Source organism: Cavia porcellus, unplaced genomic scaffold (genome assembly GCF_034190915.1).
Source record: "Cavia porcellus strain 051 isolate PalLab524CR breed Dunkin Hartley unplaced genomic scaffold, mCavPor4.1 scaffold_5, whole genome shotgun sequence".
Lineage (NCBI taxonomy): Eukaryota > Metazoa > Chordata > Mammalia > Rodentia > Caviidae > Cavia > Cavia porcellus.
The window spans coordinates 36,876,683-36,900,190 of record NW_026947488.1 but is presented as its reverse complement, the minus strand read 5'-3'; the positions used below and the strand labels follow the sequence as shown (position 1 = coordinate 36,900,190).

The following is a 23,508-nucleotide window of genomic DNA, read 5'->3' as shown; positions in this document are numbered from 1 at the left end:
TTATCTGTGGTTATAATATAAAAAATTAGGGGCTGAGGATTTAGTTCAGTGCCTTGTAAGCAGGCAGTCGTGAGTTCGATCCCTGGTACTGATAAAAAAAAAGAAAAAATAATAATATAAAAAATTAACACTAAACAAAAGGTTATTTATGAAACCTGTGTCACCCTCCTACTCCAAACCCCCTGCACTCCTTAGAGGCAAACGCCTATAAAAGTACCCTGCATTTCTTTGCAGAAATACTCTGTTCATTAATAATCAACTATGTTCCCTCTCCTATGTTGCTATGGTTTATGTTCAGATGCCCCTCCAAAGCCTCATGCAATCATGAATGCAGCCAAATCTAGCATTTGTGATTGGTTCATTGTCTAGCGCCCAGTTTGGTAGTATGAATGCTACACCTACCCAGAGGCAGAGCCAGCATACAGTGTAACAATGGGAAGATATGTCTTCTCTCTTGCTCAGTTCATGCTTTGCTGCAGGGGCAGCCATGAACCATTGCCCCTCAGCCATGTCATTTTGCCTTGGAGCCAACTGAGTATGGACTGAAACCTCTAACCTGTAAGAAATAAACCTTCCCTTCCCTAACTTTGGGCATCAGGTATTTTGTCTCAATAACAAGAGAGAAAAGTAATTAATACATATATAAATGGCAGTTCATTATGTACTCCTTCTGCTATTGCCTCTTTCACGTAGCAATATTTCTTGGGGGTGAGTTCCTTGCAGGTCTCATATCTTACTCTTTTCCAGAGCTACAGAGTTTTGCATCTAATGAGAGCCCTATAATTTATTTAACTCATCTCTAATTTGAATATTTGGTTTTTCTTGACTTTCACTATTATAATCATGGCTGTCATGAATACATTTGAGCATACATCCTTCATATCTATTTTAAGGTAAATTCTTAGAGGATTCCTAGTTCATTTTCTAGTTCATTATCTAGTTCACTAGATACCGGCAAATTTCTCTTTAAACATTGCACCAAGTTGCATACCAACTATGTATGCAAATACTGGTATTTCTCCATTCTTGAAATATTTTAAAATATTTAATTATTTTAAAATAAAATGCACAGAGTAACCAACCTGTATCTTAGAATGGGTAATTTATAAGCAACAGAAATTTATTTTTCATGATTCTTGATCTTGAAAATTGAAGGGCATGATGCCACAGATACAGAATCTGCTCCTTATAGGTGGCAACTTTCTACCATGCTAGAGAATATAGAGAAGCTCCCACAAGCCTCTTTTAAGAAGGCATTAACCCCTCACATATGGACCTCACTTTCATGGCCCTGCTCACCAAAGAGCTTCCCTTTTAATTGCTTTTGCATCAGACATTCAATTTCAACATATGAATAGTGAAGGAACACAAACCTTCAGACCACAATACCAAGAAAAGCAATTATTCTGTATCACAGTTTTAAAAAGATCAGCAATGCATGTTCATGAAATGGTAACCTATGTTCTTTTTTATTAACACACTCAATAACAAAATCAGTGGCCAGTTGGGGCGTGCTGAAAAGATACCTGCAGCAACTGTAATGTAGTGTGAAAATATGTATCGATGGCAAGCTCACAAGTACTTCTAATAATACTCTGGTTGATATGCCACATTTGTAATGGAAGGAAATGCTGAGTTTGAGGTAGTGTCTAATGAAAATAAAGATGTGAATTTTTTTCCACCCAAGTTGTGAAGCCTGTCTCAGAGCCAGCTCTTGAAGATTGATTCCAGTGAGTGACAGTTTCTCAGTGCATTGTTCAGCCCAGGAATGCACACTTCTAGGAAAGCACTAGAATGTCATGGGTGGGAACTGGCCTCAGTCTAATGCAGTCAGGCTTCAATGACCAACTGTAACACCAAGACAAGCCAAGAGGACATAGACAGGCAAAAATCACTGTACAAAAAAAAAGCTTCTCAGGGTAGGCTGTCTCTCAGAGCATCCATCAGCTCATTCCTTCTTTCCGTATGTACCCCCACAGGGTTTGGTGAAATACATAATAAAATAGTATAAATTTCCTTGGAAAAGCTAAACTTGCTCTATTAACATGGGCACTGTGTAAATCATTTGGAATGATTATGATTGCTGTCTCCTCTCAAGCTTAGTGCTTACAATTTTTTCCAGTTCTGCTGATACGGACAACAGTGACAGCCACAGGATGGAGCTGCTCCACTTTGGAAAAGATGAGTCCAGTTGCCCAGGACTTGGCCTGGGACATAGCAACAGGCATGTGTCCTGACTGTCAGGTCACATCTTATCTAGACAGCACTCCAGTGACGAGAGAAGTTCTAGAATTTCTAGGGACAAAACCAGGAATGGCAATAAGTGGTGGTGTGAAATCTGCAGTCAAGAAGCACTGTGTCACAAGTAAAACACAAACCACTCTGGGAACTTGGGAGCAGAAAAAGAGAGACTTCCAGAAAATTTTGGACTCCACATCTTTTCTCTTAATTTTTTGAGAGCTGGATAAATGTTAAATTTCATTAAGTTTTACAGCCAGATTTAATTCAGACATAAATCCCTTTTAATGCTGGTTTCAGTCAAAAGTGAGCTGAACATTATCGTTAAACCAGTGCATATGGGAGAATTATTTGAGGAAAATCAAAATAGACACAATTGGGAACATTCAGCCATGACCATATTGGATGCAAGTAGGAGCAATAGCAAAATTCTTTAGGCTCTAATGGACTGGGCTATTTTCTTGCTCTGTTTCCATATAGAAGAGCTTTGTTCTGGGGCAATATGGTTGCAATTGAGAGTCTATCTAGGGAGGCTCATTTCTCTTTCATTAGCCCGTGAGCACAGTGCAATTTCAGCTAATACAGTTACACAGCTCCTAGCTGGGTTATTTGGTTAAATGCCTTCAGGGAAAGCAGCAATCCAGAATACAGGGACGAATGCAATGTAGTTTCTTGTCCTAAATTCCTATGACTGTGGAATCGCATTACCAATTAATCATACGAATATGCCACACTGTCCTCATGACTGCAATCATCTATTGTTTGAGATATCACTTAAGTTTTGTGATATTTGATGTTTTCAGAAAACATCTAACTGCCCCAGTTAGGTTTCTTTCAAGGCCTGGGCTGATATATAACTCTAACTAGAGAGGCCTTTTTCTTGTCATTGCTTGTAGACCTGTTTGTACCTACAGAATGCACTCTGGGGGAATTGAAACCAGTTGCCTGCTACCAGTGGGTGAATGGCAAATCAGCACCTTCCCTCCAGGCAAATCAATTAGGAAAAGATGTCCTTTTGAGCAGACAAAGGATACAAGGGTAGCCTCTTTGGGCTGACTATTTTTAAAGCCCTGCCCCAAAGGACCATGGGGGATGACTTGGCATCCCCCATGCAGCCCCCAGATGCTTCCCTTGGGCAGGCACCCTTGGTCAAGGCACAACTGTATATGACAGCCCTGATTCTAGAAACCACTTTCCAAACTATCAGACAGACCACAGCTTGCTCCTTGGTGCTCTAAAAAGATCTGTTCAATCCCATCACTGAGTGCCCATATAAATACATGAACTTATTGCAATAGCCCAGAATCATCAGAGTTCAGAAAAAGCATGACTCTTAAAAATGAACAGTGGGACTGGGATATGGCTCAAAGGCAGAGCACTAGCCCAGCATGCACAAGGTCCTGGGTTCAAATCCTCAGCACCAAAATAAAAGGAAGATGAATGAGGTCATTGCAGCAGAGACCACATGTGCCCATCTTGTCGGAGCAATCATTTCTGCAAGCTGAAGAGCTGCAGACACCTGCCCCTCCCTGCAAGGACCATGACGACAGAGGGATATTTTCTGAAAGGCAAAAGAGCTATAGGGTTATGGGACTGCAGAACTGCCCTTAACCAATGATGGGAAGGAATGGTGGAAACCAGGGTGATCCTTACTCCCTGTCACAGTGGGGCACACTCTGTGGTCTCCCTCAGTGCCCTGTGGGCTGAGCTCCAGCTTCTTTGGCCCTGGAAACTCCCACGATAATCTGCCTTTGATTGGCCTGAGACAAGGGAGGAGTAAGCTTCAAACTCCTGATGGTGTTCTCACAGATTCCTTTTCAGCAGCCCCCACTCCTCTGGAAAGAACAGGACATGGAACAGATGTGTTCCAGAGCATAGGCAGCTGCCCAGGAAGACACAGACTGGGTGCAGTGCTAACTTCAAGCTATAGGATGGCAGTTAGGGAGTTTATGTGGCCTGGGACATGGCAGGTCAGGCACTAGCAAACTTCCCAGAACAGACAGGCAGTGATGGCCAGGCTTTGTAGCTTCTGTATGACTGCTTAACTCTACTGTCCTATTGCAAAAGCAGCCACAGACAGTTTGTAAACAAAGGGCTATACATTTTTTCTAATAAAACTTTATCTACAGAAACAAGTGGCGGGTCAGACTTGGCACTTGGGCCATACCTTGTGACTTGCCGGAAGTGATCAAAGAAACATAAGGGCACAAAAAGGAGCAGTAAGAGCTGAGAAAATGTCCACACTGCATCTTTCTGGACTTTCATTTTCTCCTCACAGCAACAGAGTGGTAACTGTTCTGTCACAGGCATCTTAAAGATGAGGGAGCTGCTGGTTCTGAAACATCAGCAAACTTCCAGGGCTACAGTCAGCTTTAAACCCATGTCTCTCTGACATCAACACTTCCCCTAGCAAGCTGTGACCATAGACACAGGCATCTGGTACAGCCCAGCAAGCTGAGGTCCCTACTCACCAGGACATTAAGCTCCAGTTTGGGGAGTAGGGATAGAACAAGTCAGAAGATTTTGTGAAAATCAGTATTTTCCCTGTCTTTTCTTAGTTTAGTGTGCATTCAGGTCACGTATCTAAAGCACATACCTACAAAAATGACCAAACCCATGATTATTCAATTTTCTGGCTCAAGGCAAACATATACTTGCTTTCCAACTATGCACTCAAACATTCTGAAATTAACCTTTAGATTATTGAATACCACAAGCAGGGTTTTTTTTTTTCCTGCACTGAACTTTCATGAAAGAAAATGAACCATTATCAGAAGTTTCTTCCAGAAATAACTTCCAGGGAAGTCATGAGGTCAGTTTGGATTCAATCCAATCTTCTCGCTGTCAGTGAGATGGTACAATGATAATTCAAGTTTTTAATAACAACTCTGAATCATCTCTACCCTGAATCATCAAAGATTAAATTATGCTCAATACATAGACAGTGTTATCTAAAGCAAGAAAATAGACTTACATATTTTAGAAAGAAGTTAGAGAAGACTAAACAACCACAAGCATTGAGCTCAACCTAGGACTATAGCACTGAATTTACCAGAACACCATTACTCTAAAATTTCCATTTTAATAGATACTATGGAAAAGTCTAATATAATCAAGGCCAGTTTAACTTATTCTTGTACTTAAGTAATTTTATGGGAGACAACATTGTAATTCAGGTGGATAAATGATTCAGTTTGGCTATAAAAAGCACAAACACAATCTTTGAAAACTTTGTTCATTGCTTTTTCTCACTGTAAAGTATTTGATTTTCAGCCAGAAAGCATACCGCCAAGCAAGACCCATTGTTTGCCTTCCTTAGTGGTCACTATAGACTGTTACTTGAGGAATTGAATAGTAGCCATAAATTCAGTGTAAAAATAACGAAATTTGGGGATTCTTAAGTCATCATCTATTTCAACATTGAGAGGCAAGTTTGACCTCTGACAACACTGACGTGGTCTTTCTCCTTGTTATAAAAATGGCTGCAGGGTTTCAAGGATCTCAGTTTTGAGTCCCACTGTCAGAATTTGCCAGCCCTTCCTTCTAACCCCCACCTGCTTGGGGGAAGCCATCTAGTTCAGAATAAGGAGCTAAGAGACCTCAACCCAGTCCTAAGCAGTGATTTGAAGTCATAAAAATAGCCTGAGTGGACAGCTTGTGAAACAGTTGCTCCAGAGCAAGCAAAAAATATAAGAATTCTCCGTTCCTCTCTGATTGGTCTTCCCTTCTGTCTGCAGCCTAAATTCACTGGTGATAGGAACTTGAACTCAGGCTTTGCATAACCTTCCCTATCTCTAGAACTTTCCTCAAGCTCCAAGGATTTGTGCAACAGAAGGAGAGCTGAAGGAGTAGAGGCCATGGTGCTCTCTGTCCATCTGCTGTCCACTCTGGCTTCCAAGATATCCCCATGCCCGTTGTCCTTAGTCTTCAGGCCACCAAGATCCTGCCTAAACCCCAGATCCTCATTGTCCTGACTACTAGAACTTCCTAGGTCATCTGTTCCCAATGTCACATCCTCACCAGTCAGCTCCCTCAGAATACTGTGCTACTACCTATCCTGTGCTGACGTTCAGGAGGCTGTAGAAAGGAGCCACCCCAAGAATATTAGCTGAGGTATCTCACAGAGCCACTTTAGTTATATGACTCACAGCCCCTGTCCTAGAATGACTTCTAGGCCTCTCTGACTTTGACTTTCCAAAAAGCAGGCCTCATCCTACTTCATGAACACAGCTCACAAAAAAGGGATGGGCTGCTCATGCCCAGCTCCACCTGCCACCTCAGAATTATAATCTCTTCTGTGGAGACACAGGCTTAGCAAGTGGTCTTCCAAATCTGTTGCTAAAGTATTAACCTCAGCTCTGCAACCCAAAAGAAAAGGTATTAACATGTGTTTCTTTACATATTTGTGCCCTGCTACCTATATCAGAGGCAGGAGCAGCAAAACATGTTATAAGGTACTATTTCCAAGTTGTATCTTTAGAAAGAACTGAAATCTAGATATCTCAAGGAAAATAAAGAAAAGAAGATTCAAATCTGAGAGGGTAGCAGAGACCAGATGCAGAATTAAACTTTACACATCAAGAAAGGAACCTGGGACCCATGTGAAGAGGAAGGAAATGGAGAAAGGAGATTCCTCCCCAAAGGCCTGGTATTGGGTGAAGACCTAGAGTCTTGAATAAAGATAGACTCAAGGGAAATGGCATGACCAAATTCCACTGCCAACCTTTGCATTTGTTCATTAAATAAGGACAGGTTGAAGTTGAGTAGCTTTCATGCAAAATACTCAGGACTGTAAGTGCTTTGGACTTGAGATTTCTTTCAGATTTGGGAATATCTGCATACACCTGAGAGTGTCTTGGGGGTGGGACCCAACTTTACACATGAAAGTGGTTTGTGTATCACATGTGTCTTGCACACTTAGGCAGAAAGTCATTTTATACAATATGTTAAGTGCACCTGCATTTGGACCATGACTTGTCTTACGGAGATAGGTATGGAATTTTCCCATTTAGTGTCACATCAACACTCAAAAAGTTTCTGATTTTAAAATTATAGGTTTCAGGTGGATGCTTGACCAGCACAACGGCTCTGATCATTGCAAATACTATTGACTAGCAGCCCTTTGTCATGCAACAAATCCACACAAAAATGAATGCAATTCATCAAGTTACTCTTAAATCATTATGCCAGTAATACACTATATTTGCAAACCAGAGCATGTCACGAACTGAAGTATCTTACCCCACAAGGGAGCACAGGACTGGTGAAACTGAGATATACCACAACTCATTGCGCCATGTATGCTGTGAACCAAGGAGCCATCTGGGTTCTTTACAGAAGAACCCAGAAAGAAAGAGGGCAGAAGAAGAGAGGAACTTCCAGAGAGCTGCCCAGCCCCCAGACCACAGGCAAGTGGAGGAATCAACGGAGAAGGAATGAACCCTTCAACAAGGGATGGAAGGTCACCTCCTGTCACTGGCACAAATAAAAGACCAACTAGAGACAAAACTGAAAAAAAAATAACAAGAAATCACTTAAGTGAGAACACAATTGATATACATGGGGAAAGACTCTCAATGGAAAAATTAGAAGTATAAAATTACAGTTTTACACTCCTGGCTGTCTACCACAGAGTGGAACGTACTGATTGTCAGGGTTTGCAACTGTGTATTTAGTGGTTTGATTCTATGTTTAGTGTCTGTTCCTCCAAGTAGGCTGTAAGTCACATGAGGAAAAGGACACCACTGTTGTCTTCTCCATCTTAGCAGTCTCTGACATACATAAGACTGTTCATATCTGTTGAGTGAATAAACCAAGTTAGTCACGGACGATGTTAGGGGCTCAGGGACGGTTTTGGCATCCTTAACAGAAAAGGAGACAGCCTTAGCCAGTCTCAAGTAGGAAGTGGGAGTGGGCCTTGCTCATAAGCACAAAGCCAAAGGCCACCTCAGCATAACATGAAAACTAGAAGCTCAGGGCTGCACGAAGAAAGCTCACCATAAACCCTGGGTTCTGGGTGAACTCAGTGCACCCACAAGGTAAACTGAGTCTAAAGACAAGATGAAGATGCAAGGGCCAGGGCAGGGCACTGACTCTGCCCTCTGTGGTCCTAAGGTCTCCAGCCCTCTAAGCACCAGACAGCATGTTCCCCAGCACTGTCCTTGGCTCTGCCTCTGGCTTTACTGACCTCATGCCTTTCCTGTGTTTTGCAGAATGCCGAAGCCAGTTACGACTTCAGCAGCAATGATCCCTACCCGTACCCTCGGTACACCGATGACTGGTTCAACAGGTGAGCCGGGCCGGGGCACGAGGCGTCAGGGTGCTGTGGTTCTCTTTTCTGCCATTTTTTTTAAAGCTTGACTATCACCCACAAAATCAGCCCAGTGCTTCACTGGTCATTATGATTTTCCTTCTTGGTGGCTACAATCTCTACACTCATGAGTTTTTTAAAAATATTACACTACTCAAGAATGGTCTTCTAACTGTTTTAGCTCTATTGAACTAGAAATTTATTTACTGCTTTGTTAAAGCTAAAAATAAAAATAAGAAATCCTTTCTCAAGGTACTATGGGGTGATTGATAATTTTTTAGATGCTGACTTTGCTTGATCCAGTGAAACTATTGCAGGGAAATTTTGTCCCGCAGGGACTCCGTTACGTTTTTGAAAAAGCATTTCTGCTATAAGGTTATAGCAGCTCAATTTCAACCAGAGCAAGTGTGGTCAGCAGGGGTTTGAAGGAATGCTTGCGATAAAGCTCCTACTATGTGAAAGGACTCAAATGTCCCACCTCTAGGCTCCACTTTTCTTTAACCTGCTTTGCTACTAAACATATAAATGTACTCTCTCATTTTTTCTTTTGGATACATAGTTAATTGCATATAAGAAATACAGAGAAATTAGGATGTGTGCTTAGCTCAGTGAAAGAACACTGTAATTTTTTAACTTGTCACATGGAGAGAGGTTGATCAATGGGTGGAAGTTAGAGTTAAGACAGGAAGGAAGGTGTCACTGCACGGTAGGGTGCCCACAGATAATGATGACTACTGAGTATCTCAAAATACTATGGGAAAGGATTTGTGAACATTTCCACTACAAACAAATGATTAAATGGTGGGAAGACAGGTACGTTTAACTTGACCTTACCCAGTGTATTCCTATGTTGAAGTATCACATGGTGGCCATTAATAAGTGATTGTGCTTTTATGCATCGATTTAAAATACATTTCACTTCATTTAAATAAGTAAATAAAATAAATGTAGTGTTTCCCTATGATCCATGCCCTTGGATGAAGTTCATGAACATCCAGAATTCAGTTTGCAGTATCCGTGGTTATTTTATCATAGCTGTTACTTCTCATGGCAGCCTAAGGGGTATATGAAACAAAAGCTACCCTTTCCAGTTTAGTGATAAGGAAATGTGCTTAGCAAGGTCAAATAGTTTCTTTGATCTAACAATTAGTACTCAAAACAAAGCCAACAGCTGACCCATGGTTAAATTGCTTCTAAATCTGAATTAGTACAAGACCTTGTGCTTGCCAGGCAGGCGCTGTGCCACTGAGCTAGATCCCTGGCCCTGCACTATTTTTTTGGTAAGTATCATTTTAATGTCTTATGCAAGCAGTGCAACCTCCCAGTGTACACAGGGAAGCTCCTTAGTAGATCCACAGCTTTAGACTTGGTTCTTACAGCATGGAGGTTGATCAAAGAACAACTATAGGAATGTGAATTCTAGGGTGTAGAAACGGTGCTTGCTTCAGCAGCACATGTTACTAGGGTGTGGAAACTGTAGAAAATGAGGAAAAGGATAAAGAAGTAAAATGCAAATCTGTAATACTCTTGAAGGATCATTGCTGATGCCCTGTAGCGTAATTACTCTGCCAACTTCATCTGCAGCCTGACAATCACCGTGCAGTGCCAGCAGCTGTGCGTCTAGAGGAGAAAACTGCATTAAAAAGGTCTGAGAACCGTGAGCAGGAGGTGCCACTTACTCACATGACTTCTGACACCAGAGCTTAGCACACTCTTAGCAAAGAAGCAGGGAAATGAAGCTGCAGAATAATGTCACTGAGCCATGTGCTGGACGTAATTGACAGTGGCAGTGAGGGACACCGTGTGCAGAGTGTCTGGTTTCACCTGAATTGATCACCATCCTTACCCATAGATATCGGAAAGGTCAGGTGCAATGCGTGAACCAACCAACTATCTCACTGTGGCTAATGGGCACTGAATTAATTTTTGATGGATTGATCCAAACTCAAAAATATAAGCCAAAGGAAATTTTCCTGAATCTCGTGTAGTAAATTCAAATAAGGCTCCTCCAACCAAATCTGCTTATATGCTTTGCTGCAAGAATGATCCTAAAAAACAAAAACACCAAGGAGCTGTCTTCTCCTGTCCATATTTTCTTTTGCAACTTGTTCTTGAAAGAACAATTTTAAACTGGCTGAAAACCTCTAATTAGAACCAATTAGTGTTTAGTGTAATAAAAATTCATTGCTGTCAGCAGTAAGCATTTCCCACTATCTGTTTATGGGAGACTCCCAGAGGGCATTATCTCCATGTCGTGGGAAGCCAACAACTCAAGACAGTGTGCACTTTGACCAGTAAATGAGTTTTCCCCAATTATCAACTCATTTTCAAAGATCCTTGCCCCACCATGGCTTGTTATTCAAAGATTGAGTATCATTCTTCCACCATCACCACCACCCCTATCCTGGGATTGAACCTGAGTCTCATGCATGCTAGGCAAGTACTCTACCCAGCATGCATTCCTTCTATTTTATTTTAAGACACGATGTCACTAAGATGTCCAGACAGGCCTTTAACTTGCAATCCTCCTACCTTCACCTCATAGGTAGCTGGATTATAGGTGTACACCACCATAACCAGCTACAATTATCACAGATTAGGTAGGCCTACCTAGCTCATGGCATGTCAAAATATAACTAATGTAACTGGTTATGGGAGGAGGATGGGTCAAAGTTCAAGCTTCTGCATGGGAAGAACGCTCAGTCCGAAGGTTGGCATCACCCTAGAGATTCTTGCTTGGTTTAATGAAAGCATCTTTCCCATGAGTCTAGAGTATGTTTGCCAAAAAGTTTCTCCAGGATTAAATGACACTATGTCTGGTATTTTCTTCAGTATTACTGATATCTTGAGGAAAGAAGTGAGAGAATGTGTTGGTGTGTGGAGAAAATAAAATTGGTCATGAGTTAATCATTGTTGAAGCTGGGAGATGAGTACATGGGAATTCACTCTATTTTCCTGTAAACTTAAAATGAATCGGGCAGAAAAAGAAGGCAATAAATAGACTTGGGACTTGAGTTTTGTCCATGTGACACTACTCAGTTTGGTGCCCAGGTGTCTACAGAGCTGGCCGAGTCCCAGGAGGAAGGCTGGGCCCAGGTGCCTCCAGGGTTAATGTGGCCAAACTCGTAGCAACACAAAAAGAACTAAGGTACTATGTGTGGCTCACTGTCTTCAAGCCACTGGGCTGAGTCGCTGTATGTGGAGATGAAATCAAAATACTTGGTGAATATTCACATTTTAAAAATTATTATGGTACAAGACACATTGCCATGAAGCCTCAAAATCCTCCCTCTCACTGCAAACACACCTGTCCATCTGGAAGTCCTTTTCACATGAGTGTCTTTATGACAGGTGATCAAAACACACTGAATGCTGCTGCCAGGTGCCATCCAATGCAAAGGTGGGCTCGAAAAAACATCACAGTGAGTCCTCATCTGCCTTCTTCATGGAACCTGGCACCATGTAACTTCCGGCTCCTCCTCTAAGTCAAAATGACCACAAAACATAAATGTTTTGAATCAGTTAAGACACTGAGGCAAGCCAGAACAGCACAACTAAAGACCCTCATGAAGGAGGACTTCCAGAGTTGCTGCAGAAAGTGGCATGGACAATGGGATGAGTGCATTCAAAGCAAGGGCCACTAATGGCAATGTATCCTTAACTGTAATGGTTTAATTTAAATATCTACCATATTTTCCTATCACATCTCACACTGATTCAATTAATTCTGAAAAAAAAACCTTCAAATTGTGTTCATTTTAGAAACCGAGGCACAGTTCTCAGGCAGCTGTGCAAGGTCACACCACTGCTGAGTGACAAAGGCAGCTTCCGGTGCCCAGTGTGAGAGTCACAGGTCCAAAATGTAAATGAGAGCAGTAGGTCAAGCTGGGCTGGCGGGCAAGTCTGTGCCAGGGTGAGTGTGCGCTTTAGGCAAAGATGGTGAAGAAGAAGATACAGGTATGCTCAGGAGGTGATCTGGGTAACTCCCCTGGCCATTAAAGGCTTGCACAGGGGGCTATGTCCTAAGAAAGGCCCACCTAAGAGAAAGGAGACTAAGACACTTCACAAGCAGGGGCATGATGAGAGCCTCCTGCACCGCGCTCCAGGAGCATCGCCTCCCCAAGTCCACGCTCAAGACCAGCACGGCCCTTGGCCCGCACAGAATCTACGACCAATGGCACAGGAGCCTCTGGAAACTACAAGGCCACAGAGCTTTGCCCGGGACCTACAGCATCCTCCTCTGGATATGGTACCATGTCTGGCCTCCAGACCCCGGGAAGGGCTGCCCACCACTGCCCAGGGAGGAGTCTGTTGCTACACACCACTCCAACGGTGCTGCCGGTGCTGCCGCACAGAAGTGTGCAGCCTGTGGGAGCAGCACCGCACCCCTCCTCCTGGGTGTCCCATGCTGAACCATCGTAACAGCGCCGCGGACTTCCTCCTCACCTGGTCTTCCTTCCGGTTGGCATTGTTTTAAGAACACATTTAAAACCCCAAGCCAAGGACTCTTCAGGAAAATAAGCTTGAGATGCCACAGACCCTCTCAGAGGGAGTGTGTACATCAGAACGGCCTGCCCTGGGTTTGATTCGATTTTGTGAGCTGGTTCCTTTTTCACAGAATCAATGTATTAATCCTGTGGTGAAGCATTTAATAATTACAGGCAGTATTTGAACTCTGGGGATATATTTGAAACACAGTCAAGAAATCTGCAAAGAGAGTATAATTTTCTCCTCATTTGAAATCAGAGAAATACATTTGACTAAACAAGATAATAACCCAAATTGCAAAAAAGTAAGAAATATTACACATTTAATGAGCATCAATAATGAGCAGAAGCAATATTATCGATTGGCTGTGAGGCATCGGGATCTGACATCACATCTTTTTGCTTGCTGGCATTCAGAAAATATTGATTGGCTGGTTGAAGGGGTGGCCCCACCTTTTCAGCTGTGCAGTGATGTTGAGTGGCCTTGACATCTGTCCATTTTAGAGCTGCCTGCTGCTCGCAGGGTTTGAGGCCCACATTTTGTCAATAGTTTTGCAGCCTTGCTGAGGTGCAAGTCAGTGCTGGGTGATACACTGCAACTCTGTATTCCACTGCTGTGTTGTTGTCCATAAAATCGCCAGTGCATAGCATTTCTTTGACAGGCATTCGCCACGGAAATGTTACCCCTGCCACAGGCGGTATTTATGGAGCGTTCAAGGGTGCGGCATACTCTATTAGGCCCTAAAGAGTAAGAGATTCCGGATTAGATGTTATTCCTGACTGTAAAAAGTTTACTATAGATTCAGGAAGAGGAAAGACACTTACTCTACCAACTGAAATGGGGCGGGGCGGGGGGGGGGAGAGAAGGACAAATGGATGCTAAAAAAATATTTAACTCCCCAGGAGCTAATGTGATTGATGGTATTATTAAACCTTCAGATAAGAAATATCTCTTGAAATTAACTTTTTGCTCCCTATTAAAAGTTGTATTTCATTTTGAAGAACCTACAAAGCAAGCCATGGAAGACAGTGTGAGACAGACGCCCTCACTGGCTCTCTTTCCATACTGATGTAAACTGGCACTTTACCCTGGTGACAGCCAATGGCTTAGGAAGAGAGAACATCTTTCCCTTATGTCTTTAAGAACTAATTTTGAAATCACCTCCTGAATAATAAAACTCAGATGGTTTTCAAAGATCTAATCTTAACATTTTTTCATGTGAGCTTCGAGACTCCCTTAAAGGTAGATTTTGCTTAGAGGTTGCTGCTTTTAACTACCTAAGCCTCTCTCCATCCACACCAGAGCTCAGCGAGCTCCCAACAGAATACGATTGTTTTAGCTCTGCAGAGCCATTAGAGGAGCCATAGTCTTTATTTTATTTCTAGTCCTTTATCTGGATTAGACAGGTGTTCATCATTAAAATTCTCCCTTTGGCTAAAAGACAAATTTAATGGGTTACAGAGATACAGATTTAAGGGGTTATGGAGAAAATTATAAAGATTGTAAAAGAATATAATAAAGATGTTGGCATGATCATTTCTTCTATAAAAATTAGTGCTGTGTGTGCCTGATAGGAGAATTTCACAGTCTTCAAGTGGCAAATGAATATTTTCTCAAGAGAGAAAAATAAGGTGAGTAGTGGTGGATAAATGTAGTACTGTGTGGATTGTTGAGTATGGAATGAGTGATCCCTGAGTCAATTTCCATATCCAGACAATGGGAGTGATTCTCCCACCTAGAAGGTTTTAGTTGGGGATCAGAGATATGAATACAGAAAACGAGGCATGGGGGAGACACTCGCTATGTAGCAGCAAATGTGACTCAGAATCTCAGTACAAGAATTTCTACAGGAACTAAGTCAGATTCCCCTACTAGTTAGAGAGTGAGAGAAATTATGACATTCTCTCATCTGAACTTTCAATAGAAACTATCTCTCACTTGGTGCACAGTTGGACTTTCTGGCAAGAATCTAGTGCCTTTGATTTTGCATTGCTGGCTGAAAAAGTGAGTTATAGCCAAAGATATCTTGCACATGTGCAGCCAGGTCAATTGAGTAGGGAAATTGAAAAGCCTAATGTCTCATCTTAGGAAGATGAGCAGGGGTGATCCTCATTTCTACAGAAGGCCCTGGGCTTTTATGAGAGGGCCCAGGTCTCCCCAGAGGCAGCTTTTGTAGTTTGGCCCATCACCTGTCCTAACACATCCTGCCTCACTATTCATTCTCAGCCCTTCTTATCAGTGGCTTCTGAAAGAGAGCTCATCAGGCATCAGCCAGAAAACACAGCCCATGCCAAACTAGCTGGACAATCACTAAATTTCAGCTCTTCTAGATATCACAATGGAACGTCTGTGTCTAAAGTTGTGGTGAAAAGGCTGCAGCAAGCCATGCCAGACCTTGACTTTCTTTTTCTTTCTTTTTAACTTTAAAAGAAATAAAGCAGAACAATAAAATGAAATAAAACAGTGATAGGGCAGTAGGAAATTCATAATAGTTACATTACATTATGTACAAACATTACATATTGTTGACCAAATTGTTGCTCAGACTACTGGGTTTGGGCTTACAAAGTCAATTAAATAAGACAAGTGTTAGGATGTTTCTTGACTTCAGTTGCTATCATCTCAGCCTGTGTTCCTCCAAATCAGCCAGTTGTTCACAGTGTGCAGGGAGCTCCTTCCTGGTTGTCCCCAGCTGCTGTTGGTGCATGGGAGTCTGCATAGCTTCCTTCCTGATTCTCCTCAGCCATCCTGGTCACCAGTGGCACATAGTGGGCTGCATAGCTTCCTTCTCAGCCCTCCTCAGCTAACAGGGCCAGTGCTGGCACTTAGGGGATGTGTAGCTTCCTTTCCGGTTCTCCCTAACCAGAAGAACCCCTGCTGACTCACCAGCTTCTAGGATTTGTAATTCTAGACCATGTCTTTTGAAAGTCTGTAGACCAACGGTGACTGGAAGGTGTAGACAGTCCTGTGTAAACCGGCCAAGTTGCAAGAGTCTGCCATGCCAGCTGATCTGGTCTCTCCCCAGTGTCTCTGTGAGTTCAGAGGTTTGAAATTCAATTGAAGATCCAGGATACAAAACTAAAGAGTCAGCTAAAGCAATCATAGGAAGAAAGAAAGAAAAAAAAGAAGAGGAAAAAATCCATATCCAAAATAGGCTGTATATTAAAATAGAAACACTAAATCTACTGGAAGACAAAATAGGTAGAAATCTTGAGGACATAGAAGTAGGCAAAGAGTTCATGAACAAAAACAAACTTCAAGGCAAATACTTCAAAGAATCATCAACTGGGATCTCATCTGATTAAAAAGTTTTTGCACTTCAAAAGAAATCATCAACAGAGTGAAAATAACACCCATGGAATGGGAAAACATTTTAGCCAACTGTCCCTCAGACAAAGGACTTCTATGGAGAACATACAAAGAATTGAAAAACATCAGGTGCTCAAATTCAAAGACTCAATCCAAAAATGGGCATTGGAGATGAATATGCACTTTTCAGATGAAGAAATACATGAAGAAATGTTCAACATCACTGGTTACTGGAGAAATGCAAATTAAAACAAGAGTGAAATTCCATCTCACTCAAGAAAGAACATCCATGAGGGCCAGGGATTTAGCTCAGTGGTATAAGCACCTGCCTGGTAAGCGCAAGGTTGTGAGTTCGAACCGGTGCCAAAAAAAAAAAAAGAATGTCTACCATCAAGAAATCAACTGATACCAAATGTTGGCAGGGCTGTAGGGAAAAAGTGACTCTTCTCTTCTGTCGGTGAGAGGGTAGACTGGTGCAACCACTGTGGAAATCAGTGTAGAGATTCCTCAAAAATCTAGAATTGGAGGTTCCCTTCAATCCAGCTATTCTCCTTCTGGGTATTTTCCCAAAAGAATTGAAAACATCATGCCACAGAGACATATAATGTTTATAGCAACACAATTTGTAATAGCTAAATGTTGGAAACAACCCAAAGTCCATCAACTGCATAATGGATAAAAAAGATGTCCTATTTTTATACAATAGAGTATTACTCAGCTACAAAGCAAAATAAACTTGAGGCTTTTATAGGTAAATGGAGGCAACTTGAAACCATCCTCTAAGGGAAACAAATCAAACTCATATGTATAAATATAATATTGTCTCCCTAGTGTTAAAAAAAACTGAGAGAGTAATAAGATCCAAAATGTGCAATAGATATTGTGAAAATGAAAGAGAAAGAAAGTGCTCAAAAGGAAAGAACAACTGGGATAGGGAAAAGAAAAAAAGAATAAGAGAAGAGAGAGAGAGTATACAAGCTAACTATACTAATAATCTCCGTAAGTTCATAATAAGAACAATTTGTGTTTTCACTGTTTGATTGTTTGACTATTTTTTATGCCTAAGTCTTATAATCTGAGCAATTACTTCTAAGATAACAATATGAAATACATTAACTAGTGTTAATTTCCTACTTTTTAAAATTCTGTATCATTTCTATCATTTTTGTTTTGTTTTGTTTCTAAAATTTTTAAAAAGATTTAACTAAAAAATAGGCTGCAGTTCAGGATTCAAAAATTCTTAAAAAAATACACCAAACAAAATTAAAAACCAGCCAGAGGAGGCAGCATATGTCTGTAATCCCAGCACTTTTAAGGCTGAGGCAAGAGGATCCCTGCAAGTTCAAGACCTCCCTGGGCTACACAGTGAGTTCAAGAAAAGTAAGTCACAGGAGACATCCAGGCAAAAAGAACCCACTGCAATTGAAAAATACAGCTTCCAATAAAATTTCAATAAATGGGATACAACCTAAAATGTGGAAGCAATTGGAGAAATAATTATTGAAAATAATAGAGACTGTTTATCAAAATCCTGCAGCAAACCTCATTCCTAATGGCGCAACCTCAGCAGCATTCTCTTTCAGTCTGGGACAAGACAGACTGCTGCCAAGTATTTCTTTTACTAGACACTGCGTTACAGCTCAGAGCTGACCAAATAATTATAAATCTAAGATAAGATGTGAGACAATTAGGAAACTTAGCAAAGACATACAAGCATCCCTGAATTACAGGGTGACAATTACAGGGTCCATGGATAGGAAGGTACAAGAATATAAAGATGCCAAGGTTTTTTTTTTTTAAGAGAAAAAAGACACAGAAAAGAAAAACAAAAAGCAAAAGAGACAAACAAACAACCCAAAACAATAACGGTATAGGTTTTCAAAACAAGATGATAGGAATTTAACAATGGTTGTAATATTACATATTGTTACCTTCAGAATGGTCACTTAGATTACCAGATATAGACATGTGAAATTGATCATGAGTATTAACTGTTCTTTTCTAAGAACTAGCACTTTTCGTAGTATACTCTTCTTAGCTATCTCATGTATATGTATACAAATTTATGTTTTTTTCTGTTCCCTTCTTCCTTTCCTCATCTCCCCTACCCTAGTTACTTTTCCTCTTTGAGCAGTTTCTTACCCTTACACAATATTTATTGAAGATTTTGAATCTTATTTACTCTTTCAGTTTCTTACACTAAGGAGACAATATGGTATTTACACATGTGAGTTTGATTTATTTCACTTATGAGTGTGGTCTCAAGTCACATTCACTTACTTATAAAAGCCTTGATGCAGTCTTTATTCATAGCTGAATAGTACTCCATTGTATAACAATACCACATCATTTCTGTCCATTCCTCAATGGAGGGGCACTTGGGTTGTTTCCAAGATTTGGCTGTTAAAGATTGTACTGCTGTAAACCTAACAATACCAAGTTCAGCTGTTGATTCAATGCAATTGCAGTTACAGTGTCCCCAGTGTGCTTGCTCAGGAGGCCGGCGTTCTCCCAGGTGGCTCTCCTACCTTGCACAGCAGGGTTTAGTGCTAGAGACAAGAGGAGCTACTGCAAGTGCCTAGGAAAGCAAAGTGAAACGAGTGAAAATGAGTTTGGACAAACATATTCCCGACATTCAGAGGAGCCTGAGACCATCAGGAAGGCACTGGGAACATGGGGACAGAGCTCGAGGAGGCCCAGGCTGTGAGTGACACAGGCCATGAGCAGCTGCAGGAGCCTTGCTGTTTATTCGAATTACTGTCCCAGATCAGATGTCCTCTTCTGTGCTCCTCAGGAGTGCGGAGCCCTACCTCTCCCCACGAAAGGGCAGAATTAGGGCTATGGACCTGCAGTTGCCGGAGTCTGAAGACAGAAGTGGCTGCTCTTTGTCAACTCTTGGGTGCCTCATCTGAGGAGGTTATTGTCCTTCCTTCTCTCCATGTGGCCTTGCACCTTGACAGCCTAGCCCAACAATATTCCCAGACTAGCCCAGAGTTCCCAGGTCAACCAGTGCCGTTACACGGCTCCAGTAAAGAAACCCAGTGCTGTCAGGCCTGTCAAGTCACATCTCATCCTTCAAGTCAGCAAGCCAGCAGTTCAGGAAGAGGGGAAGTACATGCAGGAGAACAGGAAGCAGCTGGAGCCCTTGGCATAAGGAGAATGAGCAAAAGGGAGAATTACACTGTCTGTTGCAGAGAACAGACATGAACATCATGTATCCATCAACTCCGTATTACTATAACAAAATGCCTGAGATAATAAGTTTATAAAAAGGAAAGAGTTGGTTTGGCTCTTTTTTCAGAAGGTTCAGTCCATGGTTGGTGGCTTGTGTTCCTTTTGGGTCTATTGTAAAGCAAAGAATCTGGTGCTTGAGAGCAGCTAAGAAATAGAGAGAGAAAAGGGGATGAGGCCTCACAATCCCTTTCGGGGACACTCCTCACCCCATGACGGAAAACCTCCCACCAGTCTCCACTTTTTAAAGCTTCCACCGCCTTCCCATAGCACCACCCTGGGACCAAGCTATTAGCACACAGCCCTTGGGGACATTCCAGGTCTATAGTCTAGCATGAGTCTGGAAAGGCCCTGTTTGGAACTCAGGTGAAGCAAGTCTTGGAAAGGTGGCAACCCCATTACAGAGAGCACTGCACCCCAGTGTGCTCAGCCATACTCAGAAAGAAGTGACAGCCCACAATTCCTCTGACAGAGCAAAGCCACCCATCCAGCACACACCTGCTTCATATTGGGCTTCATTTTAAAGAAACCTGTGCAGTTTCTGCAGGGAGATACTTCCAATCTTAAAGATCAAATGTCCAGGTTAAAAATGTTCTCAGAAACCTCTTCATGACACAAGCAACCAACAGGGAGATTCGGGGGCATTGGGCTATGCAGACAAAAGGTGGGGCAGCCCCGGGCTGGTGCATCCCCAGCCAAACCATTACAGAGCATCAGTTGCTTCCCACTCCTGATGCTGGTCTCACTCGCGTTTGTCTGCCCACAGCCATGGCACAAGATGTGCAGGAGAGGTGTCAGCAGCAGCCAACAACAACATCTGCGGGGTCGGCGTGGCGTACAACTCCAAGGTCGCAGGTAAGAGGCCCTGCCACGCCATTTAAGGGTGAGAAGAAATTTAAGTCGCACATTTAACTTTTTAATTTAATCATAAGTTAAATATAGTAACACAGAGATCAAAGCATATAGCCCAAGGATTCTCACTGATGCAGTCGCCCTGTAACCACTAAGAGCAAAACCCAGCCGTCCTGCAGCTGCTTCCCATTCACCCAACAGCAGCTGTCTTATTCTAATAGTAAAAGCTGGTCATTTCCAGTGTTCAAACTTCGTACAAATGAACTCACACAGTCACTATTTTTCTATGCCAAATCACTAACACTTGACTGTGACTCAGAGACCTTAGGGTACAATATGTGTGTGCCTCCTGTGTAAAACTGCTCAGAGCCATTGTGCACAATGGATCACATCTTTGGGAGACCTAAACTACCTAGAACTTCTTCCGAAGTTTCACTGGGTAAGATGTTAACAAGTTCTTTTCATGGGGGCTTTAGAAATGGGAGTGATGTGTCTCAGGAAATTTAGAAAGCAGCACTACCACCCTTCAAAGAAAATGTGAGAAGGAAGAGGAAAAGGGAGAGAGATAGACAGACAGACAGACAAAGATTCATAAACTTTGAGCTAGATGCCGAAGTATGGACTGGTGCAGGGCCTGTTCCAAGTTTTGCATCAAATTGGTTCTTAATTTATTCAGGCTGAGTCACCCAAACTTGTTTTTCTTTTCTTTTCTGGTTTTCTTTTTCTTTCTTTCTTTCACAACTGTCCTAATATTTTTTCTCCAGCAACTGAAGGGAAACGTAAACCTACTTTGTGCTGACATTCGCATTTTCCGGGCCTAAATAAAACCCACACACCCTGCACCAGCGAGGTGTGAACAGCTTTCACTACGCCCTGAGCTAGGTACAGAAGGTCACAAAAGATTCCATCCTGGGTCCCGGAGATGCACACACAGGGCACCTGGCCCCTTGCCCCTTGGCAGGCCTCCACACTGGCCCTATTAAAGCAGTGCATAGTGTATCACAGGCTGAGCTCCCCCAACCCACTCCCCGGTCCCTGGGGCCAGGCAGCTACTCACACACAGAGCTGGGCCAGGGGCCACAGGAAAACTCAGACCTGAATGTTTCATTCTCATGATTGTCTTCTTGATGACCCTGAAGGCCCTGGCTTTGGGGAACCACGAGGTCTGAGGAAGGGCAGCCGGCTAGAGGGAGCAAGTGGGGCTTGGCTCCCTGCTTTCTGGGCACGCGGCGCAGGGTGCCTTCCCGTTGGCTTCTTGTCACTTTTTCTCTCCTCCCTTATTGTTTGCACTCTGAATGCACCTGGGCTGCCCACCAGACAGGCTGGGTCTCCAACTGAGCTGCTCCCCTGTCCAGACCAGGGAAACCCTCCCTCGGGCTCGGTCCACACCCTGGGTAACCCTCCTCCCTTGGCTGCCAGTCTACACCCAGGCACAGTGTAGTTTGCCCGAAGCTCTGGAGAGGTGCCCAAGAACTGCAAACAAAACCAGAGTTCCAGGCCCCGCACCCTGACAGACTTAGGTGGGACGGGTTACTTACTCTGGCTGACAAGTCCAGGAGTTGGCTGGGTTTTAATTATTTGCTCAAAAAACTGGCCAAAGTTTTGGAAAGAATCCTCCTTTCAGGAGCTTTCTGAGCTGGGCGGGCTCGCTCGCCACCTGGTGGCCAACTGCGATCATCGCTTGTCCCCACGGGCCGCAGGCAGGCCTAGCTGAAGAGGTCGGTGAGTCCGTGTCCCCATGACTTCTGCACCCGCTTCGCTGTGGATGAATCCCCATGTACACACGTTTTCGTGTCTGGGGTTAAGACCTATTAGGATAAAACCGATAATCTTGCACCCGATGTGAATCCTTTAGAAACGCTTTCCCAAACTGCCTAAAACATAAGTTAGAAACCACAGCCATTGCTTTCCAGAGGGCCCTTCCTCTGCCCAGAACACCCACCATGTCTGCCCAGCACCTCCTCCTCCTCCCTCGGCATCCAGAACCCCACTGCGTCCCCCAACACCGCCCCTCCACCAGTCACCTCCTCTGTGCTTGATGAAAGCACCCTGAGTCTCCCTTTCCCAGCCCTCCCTGGTGCTGGTCCTTGTAGATTTTTGTGCCTTGTGTGAGTCAGGCTTCTCCCAGGAGACAAAAGCAAGAAGAGACAGTGCAGCCAGGCAGTGCCCGGGCCCCAGGAGGCTGAGTGGCAGGGGGGAAGCCGGCCCAGCCCAGACTGGGCAACTCGGTGACCCAGAGAGACCCCAACTCTAAATGCACATTCCTTAAAAGGCGGCTCAGTGCAGAGGCCTGGGGTTCAATCCCCAGTACTAATAAAAAGACAGGTGATGGATACATAGGTACATACATGATAGATAACGTGCATACATGATAGATAATTGATACATGCATATGTAGATGATAGATGACTGATAGTACAGAGACAGGAATTTGGGGCTGGCACTCCTCATAACAGTCTGTCTGCACCTGGAGACCCTGGGGTGCAGGCCAAAGACCCTGGGTCTGAAAGCTGAGGGACTGCAGTCCTGACAGGGAGTGCTGGGTCTGCTTTCACTCTGCTTTACTCCCCCAACTGATGACAGGATGAGGACAGGGCCCCCACTTCACCCTCACAGATCTCCCTAGCCAAGCAGTACTTTCCCACGGCTCAGGTAGAGCGGACCTCAGTGAACCAGCTCTGCCTCTCCCCAACCCCCCCACCCCATCCCCACTCAAGTGCAGCTCACTGCAGGTGCCCAGCCTGGCTGCTAAACCATGACTGCAAAGGCGGAGGAAGAGGGAGACCATGGATGAACATCGGTGGCCACAGGGAGGCCTGTGACGTCCAGGGATGAAGAACCGATGGCCCCAGCACCAGCAGAATTTCAATCCCTGGATTAAAAAACTGCCCCCTCCTGGCACCACTCACACTGGTTGCTTTTCCAGCCCCAACCTCAGGTGCCCCCTGGTGCTGACCTCACCTGCTTACCCATCAGCATCTTGAGATCTAACCTCCTTTAGTGCAGATGCCCCAACAGTGACACAGATTGGGGATGCTGACACCCCAGGGGGACCCTGCTCTCTCCACAGCCTGTACAAT

General features: G+C 43.4%; 1 protein-coding gene across 2 annotated transcripts in view; it reads left to right on the top strand.

The window, feature by feature from the left end:
- Pcsk2 (proprotein convertase subtilisin/kexin type 2) overlaps positions 1-23,508 on the top strand; it is a 255,316-nt gene that overhangs the window by 205,207 nt on the left and 26,601 nt on the right. For both annotated transcript variants that reach the window (XM_063248656.1, XM_063248655.1), the window contains 2 exons: positions 8,451-8,527; positions 20,343-20,431. In XM_063248656.1, the coding sequence (XP_063104726.1) occupies positions 8,451-8,527; positions 20,343-20,431 (166 nt within the window). The remainder of the gene's footprint in view (positions 1-8,450; positions 8,528-20,342; positions 20,432-23,508) is intronic.